At 44.7% G+C, this 21,592-nt stretch overlaps 1 protein-coding gene across 1 annotated transcript in view; it reads right to left on the reverse strand.

Annotated features, from left to right (window-relative positions):
• LOC145345640 (uncharacterized) overlaps positions 1-21,592 on the reverse strand; it is a 157,660-nt gene that overhangs the window by 20,010 nt on the left and 116,058 nt on the right. Inside the window, exons 9-10 of the mRNA XM_080193461.1 lie at positions 6,844-6,991; positions 1,459-1,594 (exon numbers count right to left, since the gene is read on the reverse strand). Of these exons, the coding sequence (XP_080049587.1) occupies positions 1,459-1,594; positions 6,844-6,991 (284 nt within the window). The remainder of the gene's footprint in view (positions 1-1,458; positions 1,595-6,843; positions 6,992-21,592) is intronic.

Genomic DNA, 21,592 nt, shown 5'->3' on the forward strand with positions numbered 1-21,592 from the left:
ATGCTCAGCCCACGAATGAATAAAAAAACTTTATCTGCCTATCCAGCTACCTTAAGAGACAGGCATACCAAGGTTCCTCTGATCGTCAGTGCTTCCCAAGATCTTGCCATTCATTATGTATTCCCTTGCTTTGTTTGTCCTGCCCAAGCGCATCACCTCACACTTAGCTGGATTGAATTTCAATTGCCATATCAGCCCATCTGACAAACACATCTATATCCTTCTGTACTCTAAGATTTTCCACCTCACTACTTACCATCCCACCAATTTTCATATGATTCTCGAACTTAACTCTCCTACAATCAGGTCCAAATCAATTGCATAAACCATAAACAGGAAGGGTCACAACACTGATCCCCAGGGGACCCCACTGGACATAGGCTTCCAGTAAGAAAAACATCCATGGAACCGCAGAATCCCTCAGATTATTTTATTGTTTGCCTCCCTCCTTTCTCTAACCAAAAAAGACATTGTGAGGAGGACAAGCAAGGTGAAAGCAAGGTAACATTCTTATATTTTTCTAAATATTCCTTCTGTCAAATGTGGGAGATCAGGGAGCATGCTAGTGTCCCTGACGACTATGTCTGGGGGAAGTATGACCAGTTGCAGCTCCTCACACACTGTGTGATTTGGTTGGAACAGTGGCTTGACATTCTGTGGAGTATACAGGGAGCAGAGAGTGTGACACACTAGTTCAACGGTCATTGCACAGGTCTAGACAGGTAAATGGATGACCAGGAGAGGCAGGCAGGTAATGCAAGATTGGCTTGTGGCTGTTTCTCTCTCAAACAGGTAGACTGTTTTGGATACTCTCTCATTTCCTTCTCTATGAATGGTATGTTTGGTCCGTATAGTGCGCAAGAAACAATACTTTTCACTGTATACATATGTCAATAATAAATCAAATCAAATCAGGCAATGGAATTTCTCACTGAACCCCACCATCCCCCCTCAATTCTGTGCAGTGAAACCCATGGTAAGAGTGTGCTGCTGGTGCAACGATCATCACTGTGATTCTAAAATTCAGAAATTTTCCACAGTGTGATCACTGTGATTCCAAAACTTTCCAATCCTTCCTTTCAGTGGAATCTTGCGGTCCAGTGGGACTGGAAGAATCTGCCACCAGCCAAAACTTCAAAGATTTTAAATAAGGCATATAGAATGATTTTCTTCATTGGCAGAGACCATTTTTATGCAAAAGGGGGTGGGTGTCTGGAATTCACTGCCTGAGTTGTTGGTGGAGTCATAAACCTAGATTCTTTCTAAAAGTACCTGTACCTGCAACTTAAATGCTGTAAGCTGCAGGGCTGTGGGCTGGATGCAGGAAGATGTGATTAGAAAAGGCATCTGGGTGTCTTTGGTCTGGCTTCCTTCTGTGAATGCTTGTATGGTTTGAATTGAATTGAAGCTTTTTAAACTTTCATCAAATTCTTTCCAGATTTATACCCTAAATCTTACCAGCCACTTCTCATATATTTTTGATGCTCTCTCTTCTTTCTCGAACTTTGTGTACTCTTCCTCAGTTTTCTTCTTCTGCTCTTCCTTTGCATTTTCTTTCATCTTTTGCTTCAGAACTATTTCTTTCTTTGTGTTCCTTATATTGGCATAAAACACAGCAGAACAAAATAATTAAATCAACTACAGTAAAACTATATATGAGCATCGATCTTACCAGCTTGCTGCGGTGAGCCAGGAAGATCACGGGCGAGGATAAAAAAAACAATTTGGACCATTTGCTATACACCCGGCCCTGTTTCACACTCAGAACGATCCCATCCCCAAAGGCCAACCCCCACTCAGAACCCACCTCCTTGGAAGTGGCCCTGGCACATAATGGTGCCCTATCAGGCATTGCCAGGGTTCCAGGAGGATACTGCCCAGCTATGCAGCTGACCAACTGGGGACTTCAATGGCCTAGGGTCTGCTGGTGGAGATCAGGACTGATTCAGGGGGAAGATTCTGAAGGGCTCAGAGATGCCATGCAGGGCCAGGTAAGTCATCGTTCTGAGTGTGAAATGGGGCCGGGAGTATAGCAAATGGTCCAAATTGCAATCATTGCAATCAATGAATCCAATATCGTAATGTGTAAACAAAAACTTTGAAAAAAAGTAATTAATTGATAACTTGCTTGTTTGAAAAATTGTGCGCTGCAAAAAGTCAATAATAAAAGCCCTTAAAAAGTCTCAAAAACAGCAAACCACAAACCCTTGAAATCACTAAACTCGTGTAAATAAACAATGTGAAATTGACAGCAGAGATCAGAGAGCCTAAGATGCCAATCACACAATGTTTTGTCTGGGAAGCAGACAAAGGCACCCAAACCCCTCTGTGTGAAACACCTTGCCTTGTACATCTCCTTTAAACCTTGCCGCTTGCACCTTAAATCTATGCCCCCTAGTAATTGACTCTTTCATCCTGGGAAAAAGCTTGACTATCCTCTCTGTTCATGCTCCTCATAATCTTGTAGACCTCTATCAGGTCGCCCCTCAACCTCTGTTGTTCCAGTGAGAACAAACCAAGTTTCTCCAACCTCTTCTCAGAGCCAATGCCCTCCATACCAGGCAACATCCTGGTAATCTTTTCTATACACTCTCCAAAGCCCCCATGTCCTTCTGGTATGTGGCGACCAGAATTGAACAGTACATTCCAAGTGTGGCTGAACTAAGGTTCTATAAAGCTGCTGGATGTGCTGGGTGTGGAGGATTGGGTGGATGACACCCTACAAATTAGCAAATTGTATGGTGGTTGATGTCCAGTGCATAGCCAAAGCCAAAATGGTTACGCATGGTTCTGATGGCACATGACAACTTGAGGATTCCCAGGTATGCAGTGGACTATGGCCTGAGCACCCCTGTTCGTTGGCCCCAAGTCGTGAACCGCATCCATCCCCGCTGCTGCAAATCCTTCACTTCCTTGTTCTTGACTGTCACCTTGATGGCATGCCTTGTTGACATTCAACAGTGGAATTTCCCACTGTGGAGGTCCCTCTGCGGAGGGGTCTTTCTCTTAACATCATAAGAACATAAGAAATAGGAGCAGGAGTAGGCCATCTAGCCCTTCGAGCCTGCCCCGCCATTCAATAAGATCATGGCTGATCTGTTGTGGCTCAGTTCCACATTCCCGCCCTCTCCCCATAACCCTTAATCCCCTCGCATATCAAAAACCCATCAACCCACGTCTTAAAAATATTTAGCGAGGCAGCCTCCACCACTTCAATAGGCAGAGAATTCCAGAGATTCACCACCCTTTGAGTGAAGAAGTTCCTCCTCAACTCCATTCTAAACCGCCCCCCCTTTACCTTGAGGCTGTGCCCCCTAGTCCTACTGTCCTTTCCGAGCGGGAAGAGTCTCTCCACTTCTATCCTATCCATCCCATTCATCATTTTATATGTCTCAATGAGATCTCCCCTCATTCTTCTAAATTCTAACGAGTACAAGCCTAGTTTATTCAGCCTCTCCTCATAGCTCAACCCCCTCAACTCCGGCATCAGCCTAGTAAACCTCCTCTGCACTCCCTCCAAGGCCAAAATATCCTTGCGTAAGTGCGGCGACCAAAACTGCACACAGTACTCCAGCTGCGGCCTCACCAATGCCCTATACAGCTGCAGCAAGACCTCCCTACTTTTATATTCAATCCCCCTCGCTATGAAGGCCAGCATCCCATTCGCCTTCCTGACCACCTGCTGCACCTGCAGGCTGGGTTTTTGTGACTCATGCACAAGGACCCTGAGGTCCCTCTGCACCGTCGCCTGCTGCAGTTTTTCACCACGTAAGTAATAGTCCTTCCTACCATTATTCCTACCAAAGTGGACCACCTCGCACTTGCCAACATTAAATTCCATTTGCCAGTTCCTGGCCCATTCGCCAGCCTATCTAGATCCTTCTGCAGACTCTCCACACCCTCCGCGCAATTTGCCATTCCACCAATCTTGGTGTCATCAGCAAATTTCGACACCATACACTCGGTTCCCTCCTCCAGATCAGGAACTGGAGTGGAGGGTGTTGCATGTGGCAGTCCCAAACAGCTAAAGATTCATAGATCATAGAATCCTACAGTGCAGAAAGAGGTCTTTTGGCCCATCAAGTCTGCACTGACCACAATTCCACCTAGGCCCTATCCCCATATATTTACCCTAGCTAGTCCCCCGATACTAAGGAGCAATTTTGCATGGCCAATCCTTCTAATCTGCACATCTTTGGACTGTGGGAGGAAACTGGAGCACTCAGGAAACCTACGCAGACATGAGGAGAATGCACAAACTCCACACATGCAGTGTCCCAAGCCGGAATTCGAACCACTGTGCTACCTTGCTGCCCCAATTACATCAGTTCATTACTTTGCTTTTTCTGTGGTCTTGTGGAGCATGTGGACCATGCTTATATAGGTTGTGTTGGACTGCACTCCCCTTTTCGTTTCTGAAAAACCTTTTATTACAGTTTTCCAACTCCCTGATAGGGTGTCTTACCCAGGCACAGTCCCCTGCCCTTTCTCCATAATAAAAAGTCTGACAACACCAGGTTTTAGTCCAACCAATTTATTTGATAGTAAACTCACAAGCTTTCGAGGGGACTCCCTCTTCGTCAGGTGAATGGAGAACTCACTAATACATATAACAATAATAACTCAAACACTGCCATATTTACCCTACTTCTTTTCCTGACACTCGGGGGTAATTTAGCATGGGAAATTTATCATGGCCGATACACCTCACTTGCATATCTTTGGACTGTGGGAGGAAACCGCAGCGCCTGGAGGAAACACACTCAGACATGGGAAGAATGTGCAACCTCCACACGCCTGAGGCCAAAATTAAATCCAGGTCCCTGGCACTGTGAGACAGCAGTGGTAACCACTGTGCCACCCTCAGGATAAACCTTTTAGGACTGAGGTGAGGAGAAATTTCTTCACCCAGGGCAGCACGATGGCACAGTGGTTAGCACTGCTAACTTACAGCACTAGTGACCCGGGTTCAATTCTGGCTCGGACCACTGACTGTGTGGAGTTTGCATGTTTGCCTGGTGTCTGCGTGGGTTTCCTCCGGGTATTCCTGATTCCTCCCATACTCCCACGATGTGCTGGTTAGGTTGATTGGCCATAATAAATTGCCCCTTAGTATCGGGGGATCAGCAGAATAAATCTGTGGGGTTACTGGGATAGGTCCGGCTGGAGTTGTTGTTGGAGCGGGCTTGATGGGCCGAATGGTCTCCTTCTGCAATGTAAGGATTCGATGATCTCAGAGAGTGGTGAATGCGTGTTATTCCCTACAACAGAAGGCAGTTAAGGCCAAAATGTTGCGATATTTCAAGAAGAAATTAGATATAGTTTTTGGAGCTAAAGGGGTCAAGGGATATGCGGGGAAAGCAGGATATGGATAATTTGATGATCTGCTGCATGACCTACTGGTTTTCTTTTCTGAAAGACTGTACTGGGTCACTGCTGAGGTTCTGATCTCCCATGTGGTTGGAGTGAGGGAGAGAGGGGGGGAAACACTAATTAGACGTTGGTATTCCTCCGCACCCAGCTGCTGATCTTCCACCTTCAGACCTTGGGTTAATGGGTCCCTGATAGTGCCACCTCATTTTGGGAAGAGGAATGCATCAGGGCTGCCTCTTATCTGACCAACTGTATTCTATCTGCATGCAGCCTTTCCTTCACCTCTTGCGGGAGAGGACAATGACAGTGACTCTGCAAGGACTGGGTGTGGGATGTGGTCTTTTCAGCTTGCGCTAATGACATGTTCCTCATGTTTCACTGACCTAACTGGAGGATGAAAAAATCTACTCTGCAACATCCTCCGCAACGATCAACTGGTGCAAGTGTTCTGGATTTATAACCGATCAGTAGCAGATGTACCCTGTAGTGGAGAGATCAGGCCTTTCACCTGGAATACCAGCAATCTGCTCCAACTGAAAGTCAGTAGTTCCACTGAGGAATCTGACAAGAGGTGGAGGTCAAAGTTGCCACTCATCTAGGATGCTGGACAGGATTGCTGTTAGACAGGACTGCTCAGAATGCTATCTTACAGGGGTCGAGTGTTTTTCACAAACCAATTGATCACTGTCATGCTGGATCCATTAGAGAGATGCCATTTCCCTGGCACTAAACTCAACCCTGGAACACCTGGATAACAAAGAGTATGACAAAGATGTCATACTCCTATTAATTGACCACAGCTTAGCTTTCAACACCATTATTCCCACAAAACTCAACTCCAAATTAATCAGCCAATGGTTTGGCTCTTCCTTCTGCAAGCTGGATCCTAGATTTCCTAATGCAAAGACCGCAATCAGTAAAGATAAGTAACAAAACCTCGTCCACGATCATCCGCAACACCGGTGCCCCACAAGGCTGTGTCCTCAGCCCCTTGCTATATCCTGAAACATCCATGACTTTGTGGCCAAATTTCCCTCCAACTCGGATAGCGATGAGGACCATCAGAGGATACAGCAGGATATAGATCAGTTGGAGACGTGGGTGGACAGATGGCAGATGGAGTTTAATTCGGACAAATGTGAGGTAATGCATTTTGGAAGGTCTAATAAAGGGTCACAGGGAGAAGGCGAACGATTGGCATTAAGCGAATTGCTTGTTTGGAAAGCCTGCACAATGTGCTAAATGGGCTCCTTCTGTTCTGTAACAATTCTATCATCTTAGATTAAGGTAAAGTACATAACTGGGCTAAACTATAATTGTATAATGAATATTTCCCAAAATTAAGCTGTTACAGATGTTACTGAATAACTTGCAGGTAATGGCACGAATTTATTAAAAGTAACCTGTTCAGATATGAATGTGCAATGCACTGAAGTAGTTTAATATAGAGTGAGGATGTAATTTGCCTACCATTTTATGAATGCTGCAACATTTTCTTTCTTCTTTTCAATTACTTGTTCCTTTTCTTTTCTCCTCTTCTCTTTCTCAATTTCCTTTTGTTTCTTAAGCTTTTCTGTTTGACATGCATCCTTTTCTTCTTTCCATTTTTCAAATGCCTATCAGGGATATTACATTTAGTTGAATTAACACATCCGTGATTGTTCCTCTATGGCTATACACAAGCAAAGAAGATTAACTGCCCATCATACAGTATTATATATTTATAACTAGGAAAGTACTGGTGTCCTATGAGGATAAGGTAAAAATTTCAGTCATACTTAATACAAAATTTGAATCAATGGGCAAATGGTTAATGATCAGTATGCAACGGCAGAGGGACAACAGCTAGTCAGAGAAATACAATTTTTCATGGCTGCCAAGCAGTAGCATCCTGCTTCTGGGTTTCCTGACTGATCACAACATGCATGTGTGATGATGATCTGCATTATAGAAGGATTTCTAGGAGACAACATGGTTTAATTATACAGTAATTCCTCTGGTTTCAACCACAGTACTAGAAGGGAAAAGTGGAAAGGCTGCTTTCTTGCCTCCCAATTCTCTAGCTCTTCCTTTGAGGTGTGAGGGAATATTGTAAGGTACTGATTCCTGTAGATGGCAGGAAGAACTCTCTCAAACCAAAGAGGCATGGAAGTAGCTGAAAAACTGAGCAACAGGAATGTAACCCCTTGAACACAAAAAATTCAAGATCTCATGAGAACAGGCTAAAGGAAGTGGCATCCTACTCGAGGAAACAACATCTGACTTCTCCAGCAATTGCTTGCATTATGTTCCACTGACAACTTGCAGTTCCACTCATTCCTTTCTCTCAGGCACATCCTCACATCCCATGTTGTTATCAACAGTCACTCTAATCATTGTGCCATCTCACATCCATTCCTCAGTTACCCTGAAGAACTGTCATTCCATACTTTCCACGCATTCCATTTATCCCACTTGGCTCTCTGCTTTCTCTTTGCATGAGAAGAATGCATGGGTGGCATGGTAGCACAGTGGTTAGCATTGCTGCTTCACACCTCCAGGGACCTGGGTTCAAATCCTGGCTTGGGTCACTGTCTGTGTGGAGTTTGCACATTCTCCCTGTGTCTGCGTGGGTTTCCTCTGGGTGCTCTAGTTTCCTCCCACAGTCCAAAGATGTGCGGGCTAGGTTGATTGGCTATTCTAAATTGCCCCTTAGTGTCCTGGGATGCATAGGTTAGAGGGATTAGAGGGTAAATATGTAGGGATATGGGGGTGGGGCCTGGGTGGAATTGTGGTTGGTGCAGACTCGGTGGGCCAAATGGCCTCTTTCTGCACTGTAGGATGCTAAAACTCCAGTAACAGGTGTAGGCACAGTGCCACATAACTGACTTGTGAGCAAAGTTGTGGCTCATGGAATAAAACGAACAGTCATCATGGATACAAAATTGGCCAAAGGACAGGAGACAGAGAGTAGTGGGTAATGGATGTTTTTGTGGCTGAAGGAAGGTTTGTGGAGTTTGACAGAAGTCAGTGTTGGGACCTTGCTTTTTCTGATGTATATTGATGACATGGATCTTGCTATACAGGACTGAATTTCAAAGTTTTCACATGATAGAAAATTTGGAAGAATTCTAACTGCAAAAACATAGTAATAGAACTCCAAAAGACATAGAGAGGTGACAGATGAAGTTTAACGCAGAGAAGTGTAAGGTGATTCATACTGGTAGGAAACACATGGAGACTCAGGTTTGGAGATCTAAAGGGATGGTGGAGCAGATCGAATTGGGTGTATATATGCATAAACTATTAAAAGATGCAAGACAGGTCGAAAGAGTTAATAAAACTACAGTATACTGAACTGGGGAGTCTAGGAGCATAGAATATAGGGGCAGGGAGATTGTATTGGTTTTGTATAAGTCACTAGTTTGGCTTTAGCCGGAGTACTGCACCCGATTCTGGCCTCCACACTTTAGGAAAGATTTGAAGACATCAGAAGGGGTGCAGAAGAGGTTCATGAGAATGTAGGGATGAGAAACTTCAGTGAAGATAAGTTTGAACTGATTTCCTTAGAGAAAAGAAAGCTGAATGGTGATTTCGTAGTGATATTAAAAATCATGAGGGGTCTGGACAGAGTAGATAGGGAGAAACTGGATCGAGAACAAGAGGCCAAAGAGCCTCTTTCCATGCCGTTAGCTCTAAAACTCTATTTCAAAGTAATTAGCAAAAGATGCAAAAGTGAAATGGGGAGTCTTTTTTAAACGCGGAGTCGTTGGGCTTTGGAATGTGCTGCCTGAGAATGTGGTGGATGTAAGTAAAATTGAAGCATTCTAAAGGGAATTCAAGTATTATCTGCAAAGGAAGAATGTATGGGAGGTAGTGAAGTGGTATTAAGCCCAAGTGGCCTCATTTTGCATTGTAACAAAAACCTGCAATTTTATAAACTCTTGACTAGCAGTGAAGTGCAGGTGGGTCATAAGAAGAAAGATGGACAAAAGGCATGTGGATGTGGGAGCACCTTGAGCCAATTATAGTTTGTTCAGCCTCAGATAGTTGCCAAGGAGGGATGTGAAATTGTGATGTGGAAGCAGAACTTCTAGCAGAGAGTAAAACCAATGCTTTAGTCTTTGCAGTACTTAATTGAAGAACATTTCTGCTCATTGAGTACTGCAGATAAGCAGCCTGACAATTTAGAGACCATGGAGGGGCCAAGAGAATTGAAAGTGAAGTTGGAAACTAGCTGTGTTTTCAGATTGAGTCACCAAGGGAAGTATGTGGATGAGAAATAGGAGAAATCCGAGGATAGATCAAAGACAATAGAGAAAACTGTGTTGAGATAGGAGGGTAAACCATTGATGGGAAATCTCTGGCAACAGTTAAATAATAAGAAGTTAACTAGACAAGTGCAGCTCCATTCATCTGTATCATGGTGGAGAAATGTTGGAGGAGAAAGTTGTGATCGATTGTGTCAAAGGCTGCAGACAGATCAAGATAGGATAATCATATTTTTGACTTTGGCAAATACCATTTCAGCACCGTAGTAGGGCAGAAACCTGAATGGACGGATTCAAGCATGGAGTACTGTGAAAGGTGAGCATGAATTTCTGAGGTGACACCAATTCAAGCACTTGGGACAGGAAAGGGAAATGGGCAGTAGTTTGTACGGACAGAGGGTCAAGTGTTTTTTTGAGAAGAGGATGATGATGGCTGGTTTGAAAGATAGACGGAATCTGAGGGGAGACAACTGTTCACAATGTCACTGTACACATGTCAACCAGGATGGGAAATTATTTGGAATAGGGTTGAAAGAATAGGAGATGGTTCTCATGGACAAAACAAGCTTGGGGAGGGCATGAAGGGAGGTAGGAGACTAACTAAAGAAGGAAACAAATTCCAGCTAGGGCAGGGGGAGCCTCAGAAGAAGTTAAGCTCGGGTTAGTAGATGGGAGGTAAGTGACAAAGGCAGTTGAGTCAAATAAACTCAACGCTGATGATTAAGCAATCCATGAGCTCCTTCCATTTGTCAGAGTATGGGAGATAGGAGTGTGGCTTGGAAAGGAGTTGGGGTTTTCTTTGTGTTCCAGAATTAATTAGAAAAGAAAAAACTTTTAATTCCTCACTTCTATGGTCCAAGGAGTATTGGCGGTTTATTTAGATTTTGAAAGAAATGAATCAGGTAATTAAATTCAAGTTTACATTATTCATTCATCACCATTATTGACATTTAAACATAGGGAAAGAGCACAGAGGAGATTCACCAGGATTTTGCCTGGGCTGGAGCATATCAGCTATGAGCAAAGATTGGATAGGCTGGCGTTGTTTTCCTTAGATCAGAGAGGATTGAGGGGGGACCTCATCAAGGTGTAGAGAATTATGAGAGGTATGACAGACAGGAATACATTTTTCCCATTAGACAAGTCAATAATTAGGGGGCATAGATTTAAGATAATGAGCAAGAGACGGGATCTGAGGAGAAGGTTTTCATCCAGAGAGTGGTGGGAATCGGAAACTCATTACCTGAAGAGGTGATAGAAGTGTCTACCCTCACAATATTTAAAAACACGAAAACATAGAAAATAGGAGGGGTCGGCCATTCGGCCTTTCAAGTCTGTTCTGTCATGCATTATGGCTGTAATGCTTCTACTCCACGTCCTTTGATCCCTCTAGCCTCCAGAGCTATATCTAACTCCTTGAAAGCACACAACGGTTTGGCCTCAACTGCTTTCTGTGATAGAGAATTTCACAAGCTCACTCTCTGTGTGAATAAATTTCTCCTCATCAGTCCTAAATTATTTATCCCATATCCTTAGACTCTGACCCCCGGGTTCTGGACAACCTGATTTGGGAACATCCTTCCTGTATCTATCAACCAAAACAACAAAGAAACAAAGAACAATACAGGACAGGAACAGATCCTTTGGCCCTCCAAGCCTGCACCGATCATGTATTCCTAACTAGACTATCCGTTTGTAGCCCTCTATTCCCAGTCTGCTCGTGTGGCTATCTAGATAAGTCTTAAATGATCCTAGCGTGTCTGCCTCAACCACCTTGCTTGGTAGTGCATTCCAGGCCCCCACTACCTTCTGTGTAAAATACATCCCCTGCATATCTGTATTGAACCTTGCTTCCCTTACCTTGAACTTGTGACCCCTTGCGTTTGTCATTTCTGACCTGGGAAAAAGCTTTCAACTGTTTACCCCATCTATGCCCTTCATAATTTTATAAACTTCTATTAGGTCGCCCCGCAACCTCCGTCTTTCCAGGGAGAACAACCCTAGTTCACTGAATCTCACCTCAAAGCTAATACCCTCCATACCAGGCAACACCCTGGTAAACTTTTTCGGCACGCTCTCCAAAGCCTCCACGTCCTTCTGGTAGTGTGGTGACCAGAACCGGATGCAGTATTCCAAATGTGGCCTAACCAACGTTCGATATAACTGCAACATCATATACCAACTTTTATACTCTATGCCCTGTCCAATAAAGGCAAGCATGCTATATGCTTTCTTCACTACCTTTTCACCTATGCTGCCACCTTTAAGGATCTGTGGACTTGCACACCCAGATCCCTCTGTGTGTCTATACTCTTGATGGTTCTGCCATTTATTGTATAGCTCCCCCCTCCACTAGATCTACCAAAATGCATCACTTTGCATTTATCTAGATTAAATTCCATCTGCCAGTTCTCCACCCAACTTACCAGCCTATCTATATTCTGCTGTATTCTCTGACAATGTTCATCACTATCGCAACTCCAGCAATCTTTGTGTCGTCCGCAACCTTACTAATCAGACCAGCTACATCTTCTTCCAAATCATTTATATATATCACAATCAGCAGAGGTCCCAGCACAAAGCCCCACTAGTCACAGACCTCCAATCAGAAAAAGACCCCTCCACTGCTACCCTCTGTTTTCTATGGCCAAGCCAGTTTTCCACCCATCTAGCTAGTTCACCTTCCATCCTGTGAGATTTGACCTTTTACACCAGCCTGCCATGAGGGACCTTGTCAAATGCTTTACTAAAATCCATGTAGACAACATCCACAGCCCTTCCCTCGTCAATCATTTTTGTCACCTCCTCAAAAAACTCAACCAAATTTGTGAGGCATGACCTCCCTCATACAAAACCATGTCTATTGCTAATGAGACTATTCAGTTCTAAATGTGCATATATCCTATCTCTAAGAATCTTCTCCAACAAATTCCCTATCATGGATGTCAAGCTCACCAGCCTAAAATTACCTGGGTTATCCTTGCTACCCTTCTTAAATAACAGGACCACATTTGCTATCCTCCAATCCTTTGGGACCTCACCTGTGTCCAATGAAGAAACAAAGAATTCTGTTAGAGGCCCAGTAATTTCATCTCATCTCTCTCAGTAATCTAGGACAGATGCCATTTGGCCCTGCAGATTTATCTACCTTAATGCTTCTGAAAACATCTGACACTTCCTCCCTTGTAATTGCGATTTGTTCTAACGGGTCTACACATCCCTCTGAGACACTACTAATCAACCTGTCCCTCTCCTTTGTGAATACTGATGCAAAGTATTCATTTACGATCTTACCTACTTCCTTGGGTTCCTATCCTATCTAGTCCGGTTAGAATTTTATAGGCTTTTATGAGATCTGCCTCATTCATCTAAACTCCAGCGAATATAATCCTAATCAATTTAATCTTTCCTCATACTTAAGCCACCTTTCCTGTTTTTTTTAAATGTTTTTATTGAGAATTTTCAACTTCATATTCAGCATGATACACCATGAATTCCCAGGATTCAGCACTCTGCAGAATGATCATCACCTCACATAAATACATAGAACATAGAACGTTGCAGCGCAGAACAGGCCCTTCGGCCCTCGATGTTGCACTGACCAATTAAGAAAAAAGCAATGACCCTCTAACCTAAACCAATCCCTTTCCATCCATAACCCTATCCACGGACCTCTTAAACGCCCCCAAACTTGGCGCATCTACAACTGCAGCAGGCAGGGCATTCCATACCCTTAACACCCTCTGGGTAAAGAACCTACCTCTGACATCCGTCCTATAACTACCACCCCTTAATTTAAAGCTATGTCTCCTCGTGCTAGCTTTCTCCATCCGAGGAAAAAGGCTATCACTGTCCACCCTATCTAAACCTCTAACCATCTTGTACGTTTCAATAAGGTCTCCTCTTAGCCGCCTTCTTTCTAACGAAAACAACCTCAAATCCCTCAGCCTCTTCTCATAGGACCTTCCCTCCATACCAGGCAACATCCTGGTAAACCTCCTCTGCACCCTCTCCAATGCCTCCACATCTTTCTTATAATGTGGGGACCAGAACTGTACACAATACTCCAAGTGTGGCCGCACCAGAGTTTTGTACAGTTGCAACATGACGTTGCGGCTCCAAAAGTCAATCCCCCTACCAATAAACGCCAAGACACTGTATGCCTTCCTAACAACCTTATCGACTTGATTTCCAACTTTCAGGGATCTATGCACATATACACCTAGATCCCTCTGTTCGTCAACACTATTCAGAGTCCTACCGTTAGCCCTATACTCTACACATCTGTTCTTCCTGCCAAAGTGAATTACCTCACACTTATCCGCATTAAACTCCATTTGCCACCTCTCGGCCCAGTTCTGCAACTTGTCCAAGTCTCTCTGTAAACTATGACACCCCTCTTCACTATCTCCACTCCTCCGACTTTGGTGTCATCAGCAAATTTACTAATCCATCCTTCTATACCCTCATCCAGATCATTTATAAAAATTACAAACAGCAGTGGCCCCAAAACAGATCCCTGAGGCACACCACTTGTAACCGAACTCCATGACGAATACTTTCCATCAACCACCACCCTCTGTCTTCTATCAGCTAGCCAATTCCTGATCCAATTAACTAAATCACCCTCAATCCCATACATCTGCATTTTCTGCAGAAGCCTTCCATGGGGAACCTTATCAAACGCCTTACTAAAGTCCATATATACGTCAACTGCCTTACCCCCATCCACCTCTTTGGTCAATTTTTCAAAAAACTCAATAAGGTTAGTAAGGCATGACCTACCCTTCACAAAACCATGCTGACTATCTCCAATCAATTCATTACTCTCTAAATAACTATAAATCCTATCCCTAATAAATTTTTCTAATACTTTGCCCACAACAGAAGTAAGACTCACCGGTCTATAATTCCCGGGAAAGTCTCTATTCCCCTTCTTAGACAATGGGACAACATTCGCTATCCTCCAGTCTTCTGGCACTATGCTTGTGACCAACGACGACCTGAAGATCAGAGCCAGAGGCTCTGCAATCGCCTCTCTTGCCTCCCAGAGAATCCTAGGGTAAATCCCGTCCGGCCCAGGGGACTTATCTATTTTCAAACCCTCAAGAATATCGAGCACATCCTCCTTATCTACTTCAATACTATCCAGTTTACAACCCTGTAACCCAGTGTTCTCCACAACTACATTTACGTCTCCCTGCGTGAATACCGAAGAGAAATATTTGTTCAGTGCCTCTCCAATCTCTTCCAGTTCCACACATAACTTCCCACTGGAGAAGATCAGCAAAGATCATAGAATCCCTACATTGCAGAAGATGGCCATTCGGCCCATCAAGTCTGCACTGACTCTCCAAACAGAACATTCCACCAAGACGCTATCCGCGTAGTGCCCACGCATTTGTTTGCGCTAATCCCCCTAACCTACATATCTTGGGACAATTTAGCATGGCCAATTCACCTAACCTGCACATTTTTGGATCAATACAAATAATTCAAAGAAACAGACATCATGGGGGCAATTCTACCAAAAAAGTAAAAATGGTGTAAATCATGATTGTTTGTCCAGTGAGAGTTCAGATTCGAATCTCCCACACTCTGTGCAATGCAGAGGTCACAATAATGAATCTCATTAATAGCTGCCAGTTCAATCACTAGCCAGCCTGGAACTTTCACAGTGCTGTCCCCCTAACCCTCGCCCCCCCCATGGCCCAATCACGGTCGCCATAAGCATTCCCGGCACAGCCCCGACACCTTCCCACCCCGCCCCACCCCATGAATTACCCCAATCACCAGCTTTGCCCCCTCAGCAGTGACGATCCTCCCCACTCTGGCAGACATCCCCCCCACCCCCTCCACGGGAGGCAGAGTTCCCTGCTCTCCAGGGAGGCAGACCTCCCCTCAGCCCACTCTGATTGCTGGCCACCCTTCAGCCCTGATCAGATCCCAATGCAGATTGGCAGTGGGACCCCCACCCCCACTGCTCTATGCCCCACACTCAGTTGGCCCCTCCCCCTAAGCCCTGCCTCTTAGCACTGTCCCCTAGGTCCTACCCAATGCCCAGTGGGCAATACCCAGGTGCAGTACCTGGACACTTTGCCCTGAGGCAGTGCCGGGGGAAATAGGCTGCCACTGCCAGATAGCCTATGCGCAGGGGGCACCACCCTCCCATCGTCCAAACCCCTGGGGGGGGGCCCAGTTTACTCCCCTTTACTCCTGTGGGGTGTCCTGTTAGTTCCCTGAAAGTGGGGAGCTACTCTAAACCCTGCTGGAGTGAATTTGTACTGGCGGGATAGGAGATGCTATTGGGCTCAGGGAATTCAGTGCCGGGTCCGATAATCACATTAACAGATTAAATTTTCTGTGTGGAGTTTGCACGTTCTCCACATGTTGGCGTGGGTTTCCTCTGGATGCTCTGGTTTCCTCCTGCAGTCCAAAGATGTGCAAGTTAGGTTGATTGGCCATGCTAAATTGCGCCTTAGTGTTCTGAGATGCATAGGTTAGAGGGATTAGCATGTAAATATGTTGGGATACAAGGATAGAGCCTGGGTGGGATTGTGGTTGGTGCAGACTTAATGGGCCTCTTTCTGCACTCTAGGGATTCTATGATTCTATAAAATGACTTTATGTGATGTTCTCGACCACACTGGATATCTGGCGGTGGGAGACACGTGTGTGTCGGGAACGCACATGCGAATTGGCGCATGCGTGTATCTCCCGATCTGACCCACCAAAATATTAGTGGTTCAGAATCGGAGAATTGCCCCCCACAATCCCTGCCATTACAGCCAGCACCTTCTCCTGTAGGGATATTGAAAGGACGAGACAAAAGTGAGTGTGGAGAATCAGGACAACAGGATAAAGCCATTAAAACATGGCACTATAGGGCACCACCTTTCATACAGCAATAAAATAGAAACTTGAAATGCAAAGACCTATCAACCGTGCTCGGGAGTGCACCACCACCCACCTCTCTCACACTCACACCAACCAGGAGCTTGACCAGCAAGGAAAAGAAGTCAAGTCCACCCAGGATATTTAGACTATCTGGACCACCAGCAAGATTTCTTAGACCCAGAAAAACTAACAAAAAAACCAAAGAAAAACACATCATAAATAGTTCTAATGGGAGGGCTTTGCTCACCTAAATTAAGAATTTAAGGCCTAATATCTAAATCATCCATCAACCACCTTGCTGTGGTGCTATTCATCTTTTCTATAACTAAAGTGAAAGACACAATAAGAAGCCTCATAAGACCAGGTTAAAATTCAACAGGTTTATTTAGTAGCACAAGCTTTTGGAGGTGAGTAGAGAATTGTGTTCACAAACAGGGCTCAATTGCCAATATAATGGTTGGAATGCAAATGATAATAGGTAATCAAGTCTTTACAGATGTAAACAATGTGAGTGGAGAGAGGGCTAAGAGTGTGAATCGTCTCAAGCCAGGACAGTTAGTAAGATTTTGCAAACCCATGCAAGTCATGCGGATTACAGGTAGTGTGACATGAACTCAAAATCCTGGCTGAGGCTGTCCTCATATGTGCGCAGCTTGGCTATCAGTTTCTGCTCGGCGATTCTGCATTGTTGTGTGTCTTGAAGGCCGCCCTGGAGAACGTTTACCCGAAGATCAGAGGCCGAATGAATGCCTTTGACTGCTGAAGTGTTCCCCGACAGGAAGGGAGCACTCCTGCCTGGTGATTGTCGAGCAGTATCCATTCATCCATTGTTGTAGCATCAACATGGTCTCACCAATATACCATGCCTCGGGACATCCTTTCCTGGAGTGTATCAGGTAGATAACAATGGCTGGTGGATGGTGTTTTCATGTGAGATGATGGCATCTGTGTCGATGATCTGGCACGTCTTGCAGAGGTTGCTGTGACAGGGTTGTGTAATGTCATGGTCACTGTTCTCCTGAAGGCTGGGTAGTTGGCTGTGAACAATGTCTATTTGAGGTTGCATGGTTTTTTGAAGGCAAGTAGTGGGTGTGTGGGGATGGCCTTGACAAGATTCTTGTATTCATCGATGACATGTTGAAGGCTCCAAAGCTGTCGTGGCTTCTCTGCTGTACTGGACTAAGGGTACTTGTTGGCCATGTTCTGTGTTTGGGGACGAAGTAGAAAGGGTCGAAAGCTTCAAGTTTTTAGGTGTCAAGGTTACCAACAACCTGCCCTGGTTCCCCCGTGCTGACAATATAGTTAAGAAAGTCCACCAATGCTTCTACTTTCTCAAAAAACTAAGGAAATTTGCCGTCAGCTACGACTCTCACCAACTTTTACAGATGCACCATAAAAAGCATTCTTTCTGGTTATATCACAGCTTGGTATGGCTCCTGCTCTGCCCAAGACCGCAAGGAACTACAAAAGGTCATGAATGTAGCCCAATCCATCATGCAAACCAGCCTCCCATCCACTGACTCTGTCTACACTTTGCGCTGCCTCGGCAAAGTAGCCTGCATAATTAAGGACCCCACGCACCCTGGACATTCTCTCTTCCACCTTCTTCCTTCAGGAAAAAGAGACAAAAGTCTGAGGTCACGTACCAAACAACTCAAGAACAGATTCTTCCCTGCTGCTGATAGACTTTCAAATGGACTTACCTTGCATTAAGTTGATCTTTATATCCTAGCTATGACTATAACATTACATTCTGCACTCTCTCATTTCCTTCTCTATGAACAATATGTTTTGTCCGTACAGCATGCAAGAAACAATACTTTTCTTCATACAGTGAACATGTGAATATATTGTCACATGTTAATACATTGTCACATGTTAATACATGTGACAATAATAAATCAAATCAAATCTTCTCAGGAGGTCAGTGTGGTTTTTCACTGTGGTGATTGATGCATTAAACGCGATATCCATTCTTACAAGGGTGTCTTTCAGCATCTGTAGCGTTCCTCCTCATCTGAGTAGTATATGGAGAGCTTGTTAGTCAGGGAATGACTTCTTTAACGTGTTTAGGGTGGAAGCTGGTGACGTGGAGCATCGTGAGTTTATTCATGGGCTTGCGGTACAGTGAAGTGATGAGGTGACCGTCCTCGATGTGTGTCCAAGAATGCAACCGATTCTGGACAGTAGTCCATGGTGAAGTGGAACTTGATGTCATCATGTAGTTGTTTCAGTGATTGTTCGCCGTGAGTCCAAAGGCAGAAAATGTTGTCGATGTTTTTGCCTATTTTGGGAGCGTTTAAGAGATCTGTGGATAGGTTTATGGATGGAAAGGGTTTGGTTTAGGTTAGAGGGTCATTGCTTTTTAACTGGTTGGCGCAACATCGTGGGCCGAAGGGCCTGTTCTGTGCTGTAATGTTCTATGTTCTATGTATCTAGTGTATAGCCTCGGTTGAATGTTCTGTGGTGCAGGGGTCTTGTTTGATCTTGTGCATGATGATGTTGGCATTTTGAGGTGTGATTTTGGCCTCATGGCTGTTCCATGGACACTATCTATGACAAAATCAATAAATTCCATCCCACCAGCAGACTCACCATGGACTACTCTCCAGAATTGGTTGCATTCTTGGACACACACATCTCCATCAAGGACGGTCACCTCAGCACTTCATTGTACCACAAGCCCATGGATAACCTCACGATGTTCCACTTCACCAGCTTTCACCCTAAACACGTTAAAGGAGCCATCCTCTATGTACAAGCCCTCCATATAAACAGGATCTGCTCAAATGAGGAGGAACGCAACAGACACCTGCAGATGCTGAAAGACACCTTTGTAAGAGCACGATATGGCTCTTGACTCATCGATCGACAGTTCCAGTGCACCACAATGAAAAACCACACTGACCTCCTCAGAAGATAAATACAGGACACGGTGGACTGAGTATCTTTCGTCATCCAGTACTTCCCCAGAGCAGAGAAGCTACGACATCTTCTTTGGAGCCTTGAACATGTCACCGAAGAAGACGAACATCTCGCTAAGTCCGTCCCCACACACCCACTGCTTGCCTTCAAACAACCATGCAACCTCAAACAAACTATTGTTCGTAGCAAACTACCCAGCCTTCAGGAGAAAAGTGGCCACGACACCGCACAACCCTGCCACAGCAACCTCTGCAAGATGTGCCGGATTATTGACACAGATGCCATCATCTCATCTGAGAATACCATCCACTAGATACACAGTACATACTCTTGCGACTCGGCCAATGTTGTCTACCTGATTCACTGCAGGAAAAATGTCCCAAGGCATGATACATTGGCGTGACTATACAGATGCTACAACAACGGATGAATGGACACTGCTTGACGATCACCAGGCAGGAGTGTTCCTTTCCTGTCAGGGAACACTTCACAGCCAAGGGCCTCTGAGCTTCAGGTAAGTGTTCTCCAAGGTGGCCTTCAAGACAGAGTCACCGAACAGAAACTCTGGGCCAAGTTGCACACACATGAGGACGGCCTCAACCAGGATCTTGAGTTCATGTCACTCTACATGTAACACCCACGACTTGCCTGGGCTTGTAAAATCTTACTAACTGTCCTGGCCTGAGATAATTCACATCTCTAACCTCTGCTTAACTCTCTGTCCACTCACATTGTCTACATCTGTAAAGACTTGATTACCTGTTAGGACTCGCATTCCAACTATTATCTTGTAATTAATTTTGCATCTATACATGCCCTGTTTGTGAACCCAATTCTCTTTTCATCTGATGAAGAGGCTGTGCTCCAAAGCTCGTGCTAATAAATAAACCTGTTGGACTTCAACCTGGTGTTGAGACTTTTTACTGTGCCTACCCCAGTCCAATGCCAGCATCTCCACATTGAAGTGAAAGGTACTGCAACAGAATGTGTAAATGTCCTTCAGTGTAAATGCAAGGATTACAGCACATAAAACAACCAAACATGTATCACCACAACCCCCAAAACATACAACCCACTTTTGACTCTGATGAAACAAAAGAAAGTACCAAAGACACAAAAGACAACATCACATAATCAGGAGCAAAATCTCAAGAAAGCAAAGTCCAGATGGATCATAAGTCAGCCATGGAGCCAGGGAAGGCTGAACTTATGACTGGAATCAAGATGCTGAGCCCTCAAATTGAGATTGTGAAAGCATAGCTACCAACTCTCAAAAATCAGCCAGGAATCTTTCTGCACCTCCTCCTCTTCCTGGGAGGAGTAGCTCATAGGTGGTCTTTTGTCTGGCCATGTTTCCTTTACTTAAATAGGGTGTTCCACATACCATGTTGTAGGATTTATAAGGATGAGAGGCAAGCCTTCACCAAGAAAACCTCCCTCTCATCTCCATGCCATCATTCTTTGCAGGATATCTTGTAGTTGATCATGGTGAGCACTGATAATCTATGCCGGGGAGCAGAATACATCATCCACATTTTCATTCATAAAAGCGGTCTTCATCTTGGTGCCAAAAGCAACACCTGAACATGGGCCTGCTCACTAGCAATGTCACCACTGTGAATTGAGCCCCACCTAAGTCAGCTCTGACCGCATCTCACAAATAAGGGTTTCTTTTACTTGACTTAACTCAACTCAGTCAAAAACTGGAATCTTCCATACACATTGCACAAATTATATACTTCAGAGGTAACTAACTACAGGTCATGCATCAGGATGGGTTTTTTGCGACTCATGCACAAGGACCCCGAGGTCCCTCTGCACCGTTGCCTGCTGCAGTTTTTCACCACGTAAGTAATAGTCCTTCCTACCATTATTTCTACCAAAGTGGACCACCTTGGTAGAAATAATGGTAGGAAGGACTATTACTTACGTGGCGAAAAACTGCAGCAGGCGACGGTGCAGAGGGACCTCGGGGTCCTTGTGCATGAGTCGCAAAAACCCAGCTTGCAGGTGCAGCAGGTGGTCAGGAAGGTGAATGGGATGCTGGCCTTCATAGCGAGGGGGATTGAATATAAAAGTAGGGAGGTCTTGCTGCAGCTGTATAGGGCATTGGTGAGGCCGCAGCTGGAGTACTGTGTGCAGTTTTG

This window comes from Carcharhinus amblyrhynchos, chromosome 1 (genome assembly GCF_965287045.1).
Source record: "Carcharhinus amblyrhynchos chromosome 1, sCarAmb.v2.hapA, whole genome shotgun sequence".
NCBI lineage: Eukaryota > Metazoa > Chordata > Chondrichthyes > Carcharhiniformes > Carcharhinidae > Carcharhinus > Carcharhinus amblyrhynchos.